Source organism: Cygnus atratus, chromosome 7 (assembly GCF_013377495.2).
Source record: "Cygnus atratus isolate AKBS03 ecotype Queensland, Australia chromosome 7, CAtr_DNAZoo_HiC_assembly, whole genome shotgun sequence".
NCBI classification, from domain to species: Eukaryota; Metazoa; Chordata; class Aves; order Anseriformes; family Anatidae; genus Cygnus; species Cygnus atratus.
In genome coordinates, this window is record NC_066368.1 from 13,477,700 (window position 1) to 13,494,924 (window position 17,225).

At 53.8% G+C, this 17,225-nt stretch overlaps 2 protein-coding genes across 3 annotated transcripts in view; one reads left to right on the plus strand and one right to left on the minus strand.

The window, feature by feature from the left end:
* Nucleotides 1-1,763: 1,763 nt before the first annotated feature.
* On the minus strand, nucleotides 1,764-6,601 carry INA (internexin neuronal intermediate filament protein alpha). The gene is made up of 3 exons (XM_035547548.2): nucleotides 5,730-6,601; nucleotides 3,634-3,758; nucleotides 1,764-3,049 (listed from the first exon to the last, which is right to left on the minus strand). Exons 1-3 carry the CDS (start codon nucleotides 6,546-6,548, stop codon nucleotides 2,776-2,778), a joined length of 1,218 nt encoding a protein of 405 aa, XP_035403441.2. The 5' UTR covers nucleotides 6,549-6,601; the 3' UTR covers nucleotides 1,764-2,775.
* Nucleotides 6,602-11,861: 5,260 nt separating this feature from the next.
* The window catches only part of NT5C2 (5'-nucleotidase, cytosolic II), a 58,691-nt gene continuing 53,327 nt past the window's right edge, over nucleotides 11,862-17,225 (plus strand). The window contains exon 1 of one of the 2 annotated variants that reach the window (XM_035547581.2): nucleotides 11,862-11,977. The gene's annotated coding sequence lies outside the window, so the exon portion shown is untranslated. The remainder of the gene's footprint in view (nucleotides 11,978-17,225) is intronic. The other variant, XM_050711798.1, reaches the window with a different exon arrangement.

Below are 17,225 nucleotides of genomic sequence, written 5' to 3' on the forward strand. Positions count from 1 at the left end.
TACTGCAGGAACCTCCAGTGGTGCCAAAGGACTGTTGGAACCAGGACCATGAAGGAAACCATCTCTTCCGTTACTGGAGCAGCAGGAATGTGACCCAGGCCCATCCCAGGCTGCACGGGCTGTCCCATCTCATCCTCGTGGCAATGAAACAAGCAGAGTCAGGCAGCCACAGGGCACAGTTGCATGGGCCAGCTGGATTTTTTTTCCATGCATTTTTCCTGCATTTTTTTCCATGCAGGAAAAAAATGGTGGGAGCTCACACCCCTGCATGGGGGCTGGCTTTCTCCCCACCGTAAAGCTGAAGGCAAGGCAGTGTGATGGAGGAATGGCCGCTCTCTGCTTCTTCCGGGGTTGGTGGTGCAGTGTCTGCAGCTGCCTTTTAGCTGGGAGGTCGCAGCTCTGCAGAGGTATAAATCTTTAAGCAGCTCAAGCGTGACTCGCTCCTTTCCTCTGACAGCCTCGGCGTTTAACCCGGTAAGAAAGACGAGGCCACAACAGAGGACACACTGCCCTGTCCAGCCTGGTGCAGCACCAAACCCCGCGGCCTTCCCAGAGCTATGGAAATGCAGGAAATCTCTGGAGAGGTCCCTGACAAAGAGCTGCATCTTGTACCAAAAAAACACATCCTCTGCCAGCTCCTTTGTTCTCCTGTGTGAATGCAGCCCCTCCAGATCGTTACTGCTGAAGTAAAATCCCAGCTTCGTTAGGAGCATCCAACCAGCTGAGCAGGCAGGAAGCGTGACCAAGGCTTGCGCTGGGAATAAAGGACACGTCAGGCTGTTTATACTCAAGGGACAGAAACAAAGCAGTGCTGGAGGGTATCTGAGGTTCGCAATGTATTACGTCAGCTGCACAGTCCCATCTGCCTTATCTTCCCCAAATGCCTGCTCTGGGAGAAACTCTGCAGGTTTGCCTCAGTGACGGGGAGCGGCCACACTGCAGTGGGCCGCAGACAGGGCAGGGAGGCTGGTGACTGTCACACCATGACCCTGGGGCAGGCTGTGGTGAGGTGGCAGGGAGAGGAAGGCCGTAGGACATCGTGCTGGGGCAGGCCACCAGCACAGGGGATGTGCGCCCTCCTGTGCTGCCAGCTGCAGGGCTCTGCTGATGGCCCCATCGCTGCTCTCACGGGGACGTGCCACCAGTGTCACCTCACGCCACCTGGCTGCTCCTGGGGCACGCAGGGACTCCTGCACTAAAGGCACGCCTCAGGCAGAGCATGGGCATGTTCTGAGGATAAGCCAGCTCCACAGCCATTGCTGCCTGCTGGATTTACTTGGGAGGGAGGTGCCCCCAGGTGTAGATTACTTCACCTTCACTGGGCGGTGCCAACACAGCCCAGTTTTAACCCCTGATCATGTGGAGGAGGTACGGCAGCCATCTTGGGATGCCCCTCACAGCCTTGCAGTTCATTTTGTGGGCAAATGAGAGCAATCCTGGCCGCGGGAGGCCTTGCTCCCTGACTGGGCAGCCATGATCCCTCCCACAAGGCAGGGGCACCACCATGGGCACCTTGGGGGTGAGGCCTAAACGTGCCCCACTGCCCCCAGCAGGGCCAGCCCTGCCTGCACCCCCAGGAGCAGTGTGGCAGCTGTCCCCAGCTCTCTGGGGTTTTTTCCCTGCCAAAAAGTTCATTCTTGTCTCCAGGCCCTTGTGAAAGCCAGGCTGACCCAGTCCATGGGAATCATCATGGACAGGACGCAGGTGAAGGGAGGGTGCAGGACACAGCGTGGAGCCGCAGGAAAAAAGAAAGAAGAGCTCGGTTTGGTTCACGTAACTATTTCTTTCTTTTTAATTATTAACTTGTGCCTTACAATAGAAGAGGAAAGAGTGTGAGCAAATGATTTGCTGGTTCCAGGAACTATTCTGGCACCACCGAGAGGACAGTAAGGTCTCGTGATGGCAACCTCACCAGGGCACCGACACACAGCACGCGCAGTCTCCGGCTCTTGCAAAAGCGATCGCTGGCAATTTTAAGGCATTGAAGGAAACCTACAGTTGTAAATCCTACATCAGATTTGGCACACGTTGGAAGGCTGGAGCGGAGGCGTGGATGTGATGTTTGGCAGAGTGAGCGGTGGGGCGGGCGCTGCCTCACCAGAGCCGCCGTGGTGCCCAGCTCTCCCCGCCTCTCGTGGGGCTTTTCGGGGGCTGGCACCAGGGGCTCAGCAGCACTGGTGCTGTGCCCGATGTGCTGGCTCCTGACCAACAAACCCTGCGCATGTGGCTGGACTAACACTACTGAGAAACAGACAGTCATCAGGACACACACACACAAAAAATGTTCCTTATTGTTTAAAATGTTAAGTGGCTCCTAGACCAGAAGCGAGGTGTGTTTATGGCTATTTCTGTGCTTCTGGGATTAAAAGTGTACAGCTACAGCTTAAGGAAGAGGAAACACTTTAGCTATATATGGATTTGGATAGTAAGTGAAGGTCTGTAGCCTTAACCCTAGTTGTAGTTGAGTTTCATTGCCCTTGCCACCCCCTCCCCAAATTGCAGCTCGGGCAGCGGGATCCCCTTGCCCCCCACCATAAGTCCCCGTGCACAAAACCCACCAGCATGCACCCAGCGACCTGTAGAGCACGGCCGCACCTGATTTGAGAGGGAGCAATGTGTCAAGCTCGGCCTTCACCTTTCCAGGAGCATAGGGGGCTGCCGAGCCCCATCACTGTGGGGCGCAGGTCTTTGGTGCAGCCTGGTTCCCCAGGGGAAATTAAAAGGCCAAGTGGAGACTGCTCCCCCTCAAATACAAAAGGGACAGGGTCCCCACCATTACATTTTTGCATTTGCAACGATTCCTCCATGCAGGTTTAATCTCTCTGCTTTCTTGGCAGCAGATGTGGTCCTGTCAAGCATTCCAGCCCGACCAGATGATATCTTGGAGGTCACTTTAACAACCTCGCCTTGCTCCTCTTTCTTGAAGGATGGAGTGGAGGAACGAAAGCCTTGGGGCTGGAAAGAGTAAGTGGCGTTGGGGAAAGGGTTTAGTGCTGAAAGGCCCACGCCTCCTGTGCTGAAGAGGGTCTCCTCTCCCTCCAGCAGCTTCCTGCAATCACAACAGAAGGGAAGGGGTTAGGCTGGGGACACCTCATGAGAGACACCTTCATGGTACTGGGATGCAACTGGTTTGGATGGAAACAGATACAGGTCTGATTTCAACACGTGCCAGGCTTGGCTGGACCTGAGGCTTGGGCATAAAGCATCAGCCCCACCTGAGGGTATGACAAACCTGAGCATTTCCCACCGTCACCCAAGCCTGTGGTGGAAACTGGCTCTGACCATGCTGTGAGCTACCCATCAGCCATGCTCCTCCTCTGTATTTCTGCAGTACCAGGGAGGGGCAGGAAAAGGCCCCTTCTCCCAGTATTTGTCCCTTGGGTGCAGTACAGAGCTGAGCACCATGGAGCTGGTCCAAAATAATATGCTTCTGCCAATCATTTTTGGAGCACTCGTGCGACCAGCTCCCTCCTCTCCCTTCAGAAACCCCAGGAAAATAAAACTCTGAAGCACACAGGGACTCGGCCTTCTGCACTGAGCTGGACTTTGCAGTGGAGACATGTAATGGTCCCCATTAAACACTACTGCCTGGCGGGGCAGTGGCTTGGAGGAGCGGGGCCAGGGCAGCCCTACCTGTAGGCAGCTATCTCGATATCCAGGGCCATCTTGACGTTCAGCAGGTCTTGGTACTCCCTCAGGTGCCGGGCCATCTCAGTTTTGGTGTTGCGCAGGTCGTCCTCCAGCTGCCCGATAGTGTCCTGCAGGGAGGCAAAGGCAAGGGTGCTTGGGGCTGAGTTTTGTTGTGCTTTTTTTTTTTCCTATGGGTTTTCCGCTCTGCACATCCCAACCAGGTGCTTATGATCACAAAATCTCACACTAACAGGGATGGAAAAGCAGGCAGAGCACCAGGTGGAGCTTGTGAGTGTGAGCAGTTGAGGGGGCTTTAAACATTGATGGTTTTCTGTATTTTCCTGTGTACTGCAGGGTCTGTGAGATGGGAGGTCAGTGGGGGAGCCCAGTCTGGCAGGGACAAGGCAGGCACTGCAGAGGGATGGGATGTTTTGGGTTTAGACACCATCAAAGCAGGTGTTGGGGTTCATGGGACCAGACAGGTTGCTGGGGGTGCAGCGGGTGGCCTGGGGAAGGGCTGCAGTTGGTGACCAGGGCTGGGACACTGGGCTGGGGCGGTGCCCAAGGGCCTCAGCCCCTGTTTTTTATTTTATTTTTATTTTTTTTTTACCCCAAATGCACTCAAATATCTAAGCCTCAGGCTGCTGGCCTGAAAGCAGTAAAACCCACTCCCACGGGGGATCTTCCCAGACCAAATAGTTCCCTGTCACAGCCGCCGGGGCGTGGGCAATGAGTAAGCAGTTTGTAGCGAGTGCCGTGCAGCCCTGCCTGCAAAGCCCTGCAGTGGCCACTGTGAACATCAGCTCCCCGGCCCCCACTCCCTTTCCCTCGCCTCCTGCTCCGCCACTGCAGCGACCGAGCATCGTCCTGCCACACCATCCCCACCCTGTCCCTGTCCTCATCCCTGCTTGTCCCCTCCTTGGTGTCCTGCTTCACCTCCGTCGTATCCTCTTAGGATAGCCTAAGAATACAATAAGGAGATACGTCCCTGCTTAAACAGTTGATAGAAAAATTTTAAAGGCTCATACAACAGGAATTTTCACTTTTAAGATAGACTTCCATCCTTCTCCATCAGTTTCAGGGGAATTATTTAGCTCCTATTCAGGCACATTGTTCAGCAGACTCCCAAGTATTACCACACACAGCAGATCCTGAGGGTCACGTAGTGGGAAGCTGATGTTCTGTAGCTACATCAATCTGAATTATGGTGCTGTTTAATCCAGCTGCATTATTTTTTTTTCCAATTGATTCGTTCCTGGAATCCCTCTTTTCACACGGCATCAAGGCTATTTAAGAAGATTATGTGTAATCCTGTCATCCACTACATGAAACATTGCCTACTTCCACAATATTTATTGAGGATCCCAACTACTCATCAAGATTGCAAGCGGCTTGGATCTACAGCCCTAGCTTCCTAGACAGCCTGGCAAAATCTGGCCTCCATGACAAGGCATTACTTGGCTGTGAAACAGCAGCAGCCTTCAGGTATGACGTAAGGCAGTTGTTTCATTATTTAGAAGGAAATGGCTTGATTTAGAAAAGATCGCTTAGTAGCCATGTAGTAGGGCACTCTTGGTGTTTATTTTATTTTAAATCATGGATGTTCTCCCTGTAGCAAGAAAATGTGGTAGTATTGTGCTAATGGAGTAAGAGAGATGGAGGGCTTGGTGTCTGCCACACATCTTTCCAAAGGCATAAGAGATGCTGGGATCTGGCTGCAAATTCAGCCTTCGTGTTTGCAGAGCTCCAATTTCTGCAGCGCTGGTGCCAAGGGCCAGGCCACAAGGCGAGGGGCCAAGCCTGAGCAGACGGCTTCGAGGAATTACCCACGGCGCTGGGCAACGCGTGGGCAACTCCAGGGCTGATTTTAGGGATGGGGCGGGAAAGGGGCCATGCCCCAAGCTGTGCTAGGGTGAGACCTGCGGGGAAGGGGTCGTGCAGGGGTGTCCCAGCCCTGCCTGTCCCCCTCCCAAGGCTCTCCCTGCTCCCTGGGGTGGTGAACAAGGGGTGGATGCAGCGAGCTGGTGCAGCTGCCGGGGCGGGGGGGGGGATGAAGGCTGCAGGATGCTGCCGGGGGAGGAGGGCGGCACCCGTCTCACCTGCAGCCCGGCGGCCTCGGCGCTGTGGCGCTCCTCCAGCTCCTGCAGCTGCCTCTCGAGGGACTCGTGGGCTCCCCGCAGGCTCTCCATCTCCACGGCGCGGGCTTGCAGCTGCCTCCGGCACTCGCCCACCTCCCTGCGGCTGGCCCGGACGGCCTCCTGGCTGCGAGCCGCCCTCTCGTGGAGCCCGGCGCAGCGGGCCCGGTACCAGTCCTCGGCCGCCTGCAGGTTGCGGGCCGGCAGCGCCTCGTACTGGGCTCGCAGCTCCCGCAGAGCCGCCGCCAGCTCGGGCCGGGCGGCCGGGCCGGGAGCCGAGGGGTGAGGAGCGGCGGCCCGGAGCTCGGCCCCGAGCTGCTCCAGCTGCTCGCCGTGAGCCCTCCGCAGCGCCTCCAGCTCCTCCCGCAGCGCCTCGGCTCTCCGCTCCAGGTCGGAGCGGGCCCGGGCAGCCCCCTCGGCCGCCCGCTGCCGGGCTCGCAGCGCCTGCTCCGCCTCGGCACGGCCCCGGGCTTCCTCCTCGCAGCGAGCCCGCAAGCGCTGCGTCTCCTCGGCCAGCCGGGCCCGCTCCAGCGCCGCCTGAGCCCGTTCGCCGTGAGCCTCCTCCAGGCGGGCTCGCAGGGCCCGCAGCTCCCCGCCCAGCGCCTGCCCCAGCCGCCGGGGCTCCGGGGGTCGCCGGCGCAGCTCCGCCAGCTCGGCGGCCAGCGCCCGGTTGCGCTCCTCCAGAGCCCGCACCCGCTCGATGTAGCCGGCGAAGCGCTCGTTGAGGTCCCGCAGCTGCTCCTTCTCGCTGGGGCGAGGCGGGGCCGGGACCGGGACCGGCATCGGGAGCGGGGTCTGGGGGAGGAGGAGGCGGCGGGAGGAGGAGGCCAGAGCCGGCGGCTCGGCGCTGCCCGAGCTCATGGCGGGGAGCGGAGGGAGCTGTCCGCGGCCGGCCGTGCTGAACGGGGCGGCGGCGGGAGGGGAGAGACGAGGGGAGAGGGGGAGGGAGGGAGAGGGGGAGGGAGGGAGAGAGGGAGGGGCAAAGGAGGGCGGGGGGGAGGGAGAACAGGAGGGAGCGGGGGAGGGAGGGGGGGAGGGAGGGAGGGATGGGGAAAAGGATGGAGGGAGGGATGGAAGGATGGAGGAAAGGATGGAGGGACAGATGGAGGGATAGAGAAAAGGATGGAGGGATGGGGAAAAGGATGGGGAAAAGGATGAAGAAAAGGATGGAGGGACGGGGAGGGATAGAGGGAGGGGTGGAGAGACGGAGAAAAGGATGGAGGGAAGGATGGAGGGATGGGGGAGGGATACAGGTAGGGATGGAGAAAAGGGTGGAGGGAGGGATACAGGGAGGAATGGAGGGATGGAGAAAGAATGGGGAAAAGGATGAAGAAAAGGATGGAGGGATGGGGAGGGATAGAGGGAGGGGTGGAGGGATGCAGAAAAGGATGGAGAAGAGGATGGAGGGAGGGAGAAAAGGAAGGAAGGATGGAGAAAAGGGTGGAAGGAGGGATAAGGAAAAGGATGGAGGGAAGGATGGAGAAAAGGATGGAGAAAAGGATGGCGGGAGGGATCAAGGGATGGAGGGATGGGGGAAGCGATACAGGGAGAGATGGAGAAAAGGATGGAGGGAGGAAGGGCTACAGGGAGGGATGGAGGGATGGAGAAAAGGATGGGGGGAGGGATGGAAGGATGGAGGGATGGGGGAAGGGCTACAGGGAGGGATGGAGGGATGGAGAAAAGGATGGGGGGAGGGATGGAGAAAAGGATGGCAGGAAGGATACAGGGAGGGATGGAGGAACGGAGAAAAGGATGGGGAAAACGATGAAGAAAAGGAGGGATGGAGAAGAGGATGGAGGGAGAGAGGGAGGGATAGAGGGAGGGATGGAGGGACAAAGTCACACACAAAGAGGCAGGTGGACACGCCAAAGGGACAGGCCTGTTCACACACAAACACGTACACAAGCCAGAAAAAAAAGATGAGCAGATGTGTGGAGAGGTGCGCACAGATGCGCATGTGAGGAGAGGCAGAAACGCAGAGGGAAGCAGGCAGAGACGGGCAGGTGGAGAGACAGGATCAGGCGGGCACGCAGGTAGAAAAAGAGGCAGGCACACACGCCGGGACACCGCACACACGCAGAGCTGCTGCACACACACACACACATGGACAAAGCGCTCATCCCTGCCAATGCTCAAGGGAACCCACACCGTGCTGTGCCTGGTGAAGGTGCCCCAGGAGCTGGTCCCAGCTCCTCTCCACCAGTGGGGACTGGGGTCCCCCCAGCAGCTTGGGGTCTTGGTGGGATGGGGCTGTGGGCAGTTGGAGCGCAGCGGGGTGCAAGGATAGGGACATGCCTGGAAGGGCCCCGTGACAGGAGCTGCCAAGAGATCAAGGGAAGTGGCTGGTCGCTGGGAGCAACATCACAAAACATGGCCATGAGAGGGGAAAACAGCTTAAAATAACTGTGATCTATATGTGAGGAACACGATGAAATGTGCCACCAGATCTCCTGCTGCACACACACACACACACACGTGTATAAATCCCTCCTTACTCCTGGACATCTGTCCTATAGGGCGTAGGAGGATTAAGAAGCATCAGCAAGCCCATTTTAGGTCAGTGACTGCATGGATCATCCCTGCCCTACCCCATCCCTGGAAGAGTTTGAGGCTGGATGAGGCTTTGAGCAACTTGTTCTAGTGGAAGGAGGCCCTGCCTGTGGCAGTGGGTTGGATCTAGGTGTTCTTTAAGGTCCCTTCCAGCCCAGCCTGTGATTCTGCCCCCTTGTGATTCTGTGATCCAAGTGTTCACGCCATGGGTCTGCAGCCCACCTGGTCCCTCAGCATCAGCCTGGCCCAGGCTGCCAGGCTCGCACTGCTGCTGCAGAAATCCTCCCTGCACTCTGGGTTGTTTCTTTTCAGGTCTCTCACATAATTCTCACACACGAAGTCTGTTTAACCACTTCCTCAACACCTGTTGCTTTGCATTACTATATCCTACAGGAGGTTTCTGCTATCAGCAGTAACTGATCGAGGAACTGGGAAGTCACCAGCTCTGCTTAGTTATGTGGCATCATTTTGATGACTTTCCTACGGTGATTACTATTGATGATGAAGGTTGCTTTGGTTCTGTCTTGTCTGCAAAAGCAGAGAGGCCTTCCCACTTGTGCTGACATATGGATGTGATCTAAAAGCAGACGTAGGATTGGTAGGATTGTCACACTGTCCTGCAGGAAAAAAATATATATATATGATACATATGCAAGGGTTTCTGCAGGGACAGCTGACACACAGAGTAAAGACCATGGGGCTGGAACCCTTTGCCTCTGAATGGATGAGGTTTTCTGGAGCTGGAAGGAGCCAGACTTCTTGAAACAGGTGGGACCTGAGCCAGCTGCCAGCGTGACTGCTGGCTCAGGAGTGCTGACTGTGTAGCTGAATTTATTGACTCAAAGGAATTTGAGTAAATAAATGATAGTAACTGCTACTCGTGTGCAGAACAGGGGTGCAGCTGCAGCCCGTTGGAGCACTGCTTCTTTCAGAGTAAAAGGGTGGCCGAGACTTTGGGATCCACCTCGGCATGAGCTGTCAATTGAACCTAAACCCATCCTAGGTGGTTGGCTCCCAAACACAACCCCCTTGTGAGCTCCTTTAGCACCTGGCACAGGTCTCAGGGGCTGACTTGGCAAACAAACCTGGGAGCTGCATATCCTCAACGAGGGGAGAGCAGCAGCATGGCCACGGCTTCGAGAAGGAGCTGTGTCCTGGCAGACTGGGAGGATGTCCTTAAATGACACAGACCCAATCCCCAAAACTTGACAAAAGAAAGAGGAGGGGAGAGGGGCATCATTGCAATGTTTTGTGTGGTTCTGTACATCACATTGTGTTGCCTAATGCACAGAGAAAAGCCTTGAGAATCCAATCCTTTGGCAAAAGGGGTGTGTATGCACTTTGGACTCCAGCAAGTGCAAGTGCAAACCTATGGCAAGCTGTAGACAGCAGGAGGATACCTTAAAACTTTGTGACTTTGCACAGCACCCACCTGCTGATGGGGCTCATTCAACAGTTTATCTCAGGAGCTGCATTTAGCCTGGGTTTGTGATTAAAAGGCAAGAGCTGTCCTTTCAGCTGTGCACACGCAGCAAATGGGATACACATCTTCTGTCCAGTCTACAGCACAGTCCATTAAACTCATGCTCTGTGTACGTGTTTTACCACCTGGCTTCACAGCAGCAGTGGCCTGGGAGGGAAATGCTTCCCAGCTGCTGAACTGAGGGAAACTGAGGGAAAACAGCAGATCCAAAGCGTTTGTCAGGAGTCTGCTGCCAGACCTGCCAGCACGGGCAGGTCTGGCCCCCTTTGGGAGAGAGAAACAAGGATTTATTTGCTGAATCATGCAGACATAAAACCACTAATACAGATGTAAAAATAGCTGTACTGTCTCCTTCTGATTCAGGAGCAACTCAGGAGTTTGTCTGGGGCAGTAGGAGATTTTTAGGGAAAGAGCAGAGAACCAGCACAGAAGCTTCCTTGGTTCAGCTTCTCCAATTCTGGCCCTCTGTGGCTTTGGAGCTCCCCAAGCAGTGGTCACGTCCCTGTGTTTGCCATCCCTTATCTAATCAGCATAAGGTCATGTCCTGGATGCCACCATGCTTTGTAATCTGCAGTTGGATAATATGCCTTGTGAAAAAACATCATCTTTGCACTTCAAAGTTGCTGCCAACTGATTTCATTTAATGCCCCTTGTTTTGAGACAGTGACACTGCTGCGAAAGTTTGTTCCTGCCACCTTCCCCACCCCATCTATGATTTTGCAGATCTCTGCCTTATCCTCCTTGGTCTCTTTCCTAGGCTGAAAGATTTTAATCTATTTAATTTCCCTTCATAGGGAAATAATTTAATGCTTTTTATCATCCTTGCTGGCTTCAGCATGTCCTCTGCGGGTATGTGTTGGAAAGACACACAGCCCTACACACTGCAGGATGGCACAGCCACAAGGATGTGTGGAAATGAGCTCCCAAATTGAGGAGGACACATCTCCAGGTAAAGCCACTCACTTTGGTGCCCAGATGAGGCACCCCAAGACAAACCCAGGGCACACGGAGGTGCAAGGCTGTGGCTTGGCGTGTGCGGTGCCCACAGGCAGAGCTTCCCACCCGTGTGACACCCCCGCTGCTGTGGCCGTGTGACAACTGAACTTTTTGATTTAGCCAAAATTAATGGTGAATGTTCCAGGCCTGTGCTGTCAGGAGCATCCCCTCCAGCCCCTCTTGAACAGGGTGATGGAGTCTGGGGGCCGTGAGGGCCACAAGGCCTGCATCCAGCCCCACAGCACGGTTGCGTGGCATGACGGTGGCTCGGTGCTGCTGTGGCCCTGAGCGGAGCAGAGGGCAGACCAAGGGGAAGCATCCTAAGGGGGGACAAGGGGAGCAGGGCTGGAAAAGCCGTGCTGGAGGAGAGAGGTGTGCAGGAGCTGAATGGTGGGAGGGGAGAGCGACATGAGCATGGGGTTTGGGAGCCAACAGGGCCCTGAACCCTGTGACCCTGTGGGGACACCCCGGTGCCATTTTGGTGGCACCAAGGTGGCCAGGACCCTGCTGGGGCTGAAGGAGAACAGCTGGAAAGGAGGGCTGTCCTTCCTTTCATTTCCTTTTCCTCCTTTCTTGGAGGTCTTTTCCAGCCTTAACGATTCTCTATTTCGGGCCGTGCTTTAGTGGGTGACATTGGTGGTAGGGGGACGGTTGGACCAGATGATCTTGGAGGTCTCTTCCAACCTTAATGTGAGTCTGTGATTCTGCGAAAATGGGGGCTCATGGTGTCAGCCCCCACATCTCCCACACGCCCCCTCAGCTCGCCCCAGCCCGCCCTGCAACCACACTCAGCCACAATTAGCCCTTAATTGCTTTATTTTAATGAAAGCTCGGGTTCCTTCAGCCAGCTGAAGGGAAACGCGGACAGCCGCGGTTGCAGGGCCGGGTCGCAGCCCCACGGCTTTCTGCGGGGACAACGCCAGGCCTGAGGGGGGGCGGGGGGGGGGGGTACAAGGGGAGCCCCCGTGCGCCCGTTCCGCGGCTCGGCACTTTGCCGCCGCTCCCTTGCGGCCAGCCGCCGGCCTCGCACATTCTCCCCGCTCCCTGGCGCCGGCCAGGGGGAGGGAGGGGGGAGAGGAGGAGGAGGAGGAGGAGGGGCGGGGCGCGGGCCGCGCCTGCGCAGTGCCGCCGCCGGGGCGCTGCGGCAGTCGTGCGGGGCACTTCTTCCGAGCGCGGCAAGGAGGTGAGAGCGGCCCGGGCGCGCGGGGGCAGTGCGCGCGCGCGCGCGGGCGCGGGCGGGCGTTGCGCGTGCGCGCGCCGGGCGCGTGGCGGCGACCGTTGGAGGGGACCGTTGGGGAATGGGGATTGGGGGGGGGGAGGGAGCGGGGCGCTCCCCTCAGCCGGGGCGGGGGGCTATGGCCGCGGCCCGGCGTGAGGCGAGGGGGGGAGCGGGGGGCGTGTGGAGCTCCCGGTGCTCGCCCCCGGCCTTTCCCCGTCAGGCGGGGCGGGGAGGACCCCGGCAGCCCCTGCTGCTGCCTCCCGGTCCCCTCCCCAGCAGGGCGCCCCCCGCTCCCAAGTTCCCTTCCCTGTCACCGCTGTGGTGTTTCGGGTGCTCTTAGTCTGTCTGTATCCGGCTCGAGCTAGAAGCCAGGCACCAAATAACAGTTAAAAAAAAATAAAGCAACACTTTCCTCTCATTTGCTTATGCCTTTTTTTAAAAAAAAAAAATCCCTTTTGTGCCAAAAATACTGTTGCAAAATACATGACGGAAACAATCCAACACGGGTTTCTGACAGACTGCGTGACTTCGCAGGGCAGTGTAGTTTCTTGTAGCACAGGCTGTTTTTAAAAATTCCTGGAACCAGCGAGATGATGAAATCCGCAAGTTTACTCCAGCACTAGTTTTCAGAAGGCTGCCAGGCTGGATGCTGAGGATTCTCTCAGACGTGGTCTTGGGGACGTTCCTCCCAAGGCACGATTATTACTTACTTTTTAAAGAAGTTTCATTATTTATTTATTTATTTATAGTTCTGGAAGATTTACCGTTTGAACCTCAAAGATCGCAATATGCTTTCTAAGTGACTGCATAAAAACGTCTCCTTCTTACCTGTGTCGGTTTAGTATAACATCTTGTCACCAGCCGAAACATGGTGTTGATCCGTACACCTCTTTGCTTTGAGAACAAGGAAATATGTAATGATCAGTGAATGGATTGAAAATAGGAAGGGTTGCGGGTCTTTGCAGGTGCTGCACGGCTTTACTGAAAACCAGAATCAAAACTCAAAACTGCATTTTGATCTCCGGTTCGCGAGCTGAGTTTGTGGTTCCAGCAATGAGGAAAAACCGTAACGATTTACTTGCAAGCTTTACTCATCCGCTTCGCTGCGGAAGTCTGTCACAGCCCTTGTCAACCTAAACATATTTTAGAGTCGAACTGCTATTTAAAATAATCTATTGCCATTAGTCCTGACTCCAAAAGATCATTCAGGAACTTGCTGGTTTGATTAACAGCAGTTGGAGTTTGTTCAAGCATGGACGTCGTTTCATTATATAGTACAATACAACCTTTACTCTGTATAGCTTCATTCAACCAAATTGTATTGCAAAATGCACCACCGAATTACATTTAAAACGCTCCATTGAATGAAGTACAATTGCAGAGATAAATGGGAGAAAAATTGTAAGAATAGGAGAAATGTTTTCAGCTGAGGTTTGAAATTTAGAGCCCGCTAGTATGTTTGCTTTGGTAGCGTTAGCGTTATATACACTGTTTCTAGGATATACACTAGCAAAAATCAGATGCAAGCTGAAATTTTCGCAGGCAAATTTCCAGTTTATAGGCAATTTTTAACAACAAAAATACCTTCATTTGTTACTCTTTGTCATGTTTGATTCCTGATATAGCTGTGAAATGAAAGTTTATAAAACCTTCTTAAAAACATGATTTATCCCAGGCTTTTCGTATTTAACTTCAAGGGGAATGTTTATGAAAAAACAGAAACCTTAGTTTGGTGTTTACTGGTAAGCACCATGGTATTGTACTCTTCAGGGAAACACAGAAAGGAATGTTGTATTTCCTTCAGAAAACTACAGGTATGTTATTTTTGCATATAAAGTAAAAGGGAAACAAGCTATTAAAATATGGGGTTTTGCTGATGTTCATTGAAAAAGCAGATAGGTTTATATGCTCACCTCATACCTGTTATTTGCGGGTCAGCTTAATAAATTGCTTCACTTAAAAAATGACACGTGGGTTGTTAGTTTGTAGGGAGCTGTTATCTGGCGATGGCCCAGGGCTGGCCGCGGTTCCCTGGGGCAAATGGAGCCGATCCGCAGCGTTTGAGTCCCCCGTGCTCTGTGGGCACCGAGAGCCCCTTCTGTTGTATAAATTTGAAATGGGGGAGCGCTGTGGGATCCGGGTGATCCAGAACAGTGCAACCAGTCGCTCGCCAGGGATGGGCTCAGTCCTACAGAGCCCATAGGACCCACGGCAGCATTGCCACGCAGAAGCTGCTTGGCCTGGGGAAGGTGCATTAATGGGCTCCAGCCAGGCTGCAGTGGAAAGTTGTCATAGGAACTGGCTTGCTGTTTGGCAGGGCCATGCCTTGTCTTCGCTCGTTTGAAAGCACACCTCCGTAACTAATCACCTCGGGATAAGAACCGCTCGTATGCTGTCCAGCACAAACCCATGAAGAGGGCCAGGCACTTCGGCTCTGCCCCAAGGGAAGCTGAGGACAGCGCTGTACGTCAGCAGAGGACAGCCTGGGTGATGTACCTTGGGATGAGTTCACAGCGCCTGCTCTGCGCCGTGCCCTTGCCTCGGGGTGGCTCACGAACGCTGGCTGTCCTGATATAAACCAGCTGTGGCTTTTTTAGCGGTGAGAATAATAGGACAGAAAACCGAACGGAGTGTGCCCGGGAGTGGAAGCCTTGTCTTGCTCTTCGGGATGCGTTCGGGATGAGACATGTTACTAAGTCAGTGCATGGGAATTCTTCACTTACTCTCTGTATGGCATCTATTTTATAAATTTTATTTATTGCGTCAGCAGCACAAACATCATTTGAAAATGATGCTTGATATGGCCGTGGTCTCAGTCTCTAAATGTTGGCTATTCTGTGCTTAAGGATATCTTATTGTTTGAGTATTTGCAAAGTGCACATTCATATAAATATTTCTTGCTGTAAAACGTCTGGTTTATGCTACTAAAGAAGTTATTATTATGTGTCATGACTATGATGCATGTAGCAGTCATCTGTATTTTGCTTTTTAATCATGACTCGTTAACTGGAATGGTTCCTAAAACCTTGGACTGTGTACTCTGCATAGGCAGCATGTATAACATGACTCTGCTTTCTTAACACAACTGCAGAGACAATCCAGTGTGCACAATAAATAGAACTTAATGTACAGTAAATAGATGTTAAGCAACATCTGGAAAATATTGCGTAGGTATTTAAGGTAGCCACTGTAAGCAATTGGTAATCCAAACCTGGCTGCGTAAGGGTAGTTATTAAGTCTCATTCACGTGTTTGCAGGGCTAAAAAGGTGCTTGGGAGAGCTGGCTGTGCAAAGCTACGGTAGGGAAAATAATTTTTTTTATATGACAGCGTGAGATCGAGAAGGGAGCCTGAATGATTCAGCCTGAAAACCCACAGCAGTCTGTGTCTGCTGCTGACTGCTGCATCTGCCCGCTCCCTCGCTGTGTAACGGCAGCGGGTGCACCTTGCTGTAAGGTCAGGAGCACGTTTGCCCCGACTTCCTGGCCGCCTGGGTCCCCACGTGGAGGAGCAGTGAGTGGCTGCGTGCCAGCCCTCGCAGGCCTGTCACTTTTTTTCAAGTCTGCTACACAGCGGTGGAGGCTGAGCTTGTTGCTTGCTGCTGACCTTAGCTTATCATCCTCCGGGCACGAATACCTGCTGCCGGATTTACCGGCACCGCCAGCCCTCTTTTGGTAGTTTCATCAGAGGGAGAGTTCTGACCGAGCTGGGGAGGTTGGAAACCCCGCTGTGCTTATCTGTAGGCTGCCTTCTGTTAACATGTAAGCAAAGGGAGCAAGCTGGTTCTTACCTTGTGCCTCTCACCGGCTAAAACTGCTTTAAATTCTGCAAAGGCGTGAGTGCATTAAATGTGGAGAGCAGGAGTTGCAGTGGTGTTGGTACACGAGCGATCTGTTGGTTTCTTTTTGGAAAATAAAGGAGGTGTGGGCACAGCTTCTGTAGGTAGATGGAAGGAGAAGGGGAGGCCCAAGCAGATGTGATTCTTCTGGGATTTGAAGGTGGCACCAAGGTGTGAAGTGAGTTAGTAGAAACAGATGCGTGGGGACAACGTGCCCTAGCACTGCTTGTTTTGTACCCAAACTGTAAATAAGAAAACTGTTTTGGTGTCCAAAATTCCCATTCTGGTTCGTCCTACCACTTCTGATTTATTTAAAAACAAAGGTTCCTTGAAGTCATTACGCAGTCCAAACTTAGCTTAATTAAGTTAGAGAATATTCACCGCTCCCAGCTGTGTTCCAGCTCTTTTCAAACAAAGGCGTACTATTTTGCATATATGCTTACTACCAGATTATCATTAAACCTTACTTGGCACAAGTGGTTCCGCGGAAAGGAGAAAACAGAGGCTTCCTGTACGGGTTTCTGCGGGAGGCTCCCAAGTAGAATGGTTTTCCACTGTTTACTTAAGAACAGCCCTTTGGATTAACTGGCTTTGTCCCAGGCCTTGTACTTCTCCGTGTTATCATTGGCATAACACATGAAACACTTGAGATGCATTATTGCTGCAGTTTCAGGAAGCAAATCCTCGCCGAACCCTCCGTGAAGGTACACTTCCAAAAAATACTTTCCAGCCCGGGTGGTCCAGCTCTGCAGTTGCGGAGGGCGGCTGTTGAGGCACCTTCAGGGCGGGTTGCCCCTTTTTTGGGGTGAGCTGCTGCCTTTCTCCAGGCAGCAGCTGCTGCCGGCGCTGCTGCGGTAGCCCCGGCTGCATCCCAGCTGCGTGTGTTGGATTTGGGAGGGAGGGGGTCTGCTGCTCAAACGGGTGTTCCTTAGAGCCTTCGGAGAACGGGAGCTGTGGGTGGCAATCAGCTCGTGTGTTACTGCTTGGACCGGGTGCCTCTTGGCTTTTGCATCAAACATAGCACATACGGCCGTGGAATTTGACAAGAGAAACTTTCTAATCGGCTTCTAAAATAACCTAGAACAGCAGGTAAATTCGAAGGAGAGAAGACGGATGGTTTAGTACAAAGCATACCAAAATCTCTAGACCATCTGGATTCAGCTGGTGTTTGGGTCAGTTCAGTTGGTGATGAGTTGTACGTAGGCATGCACAGAAATAATTAGGAACATGGGGTCAGGGAAGAGCATGTGAATGTTCTGCCCTCAAGAAACCCAAAGAAGCACTGAGTGAGATGTATGCCAGTGCTTTGTAAACATAACGCAGTGATTACCACTAATAACATCAAAGGGTAAGTGCCAGTAAACTAAACTGCAGG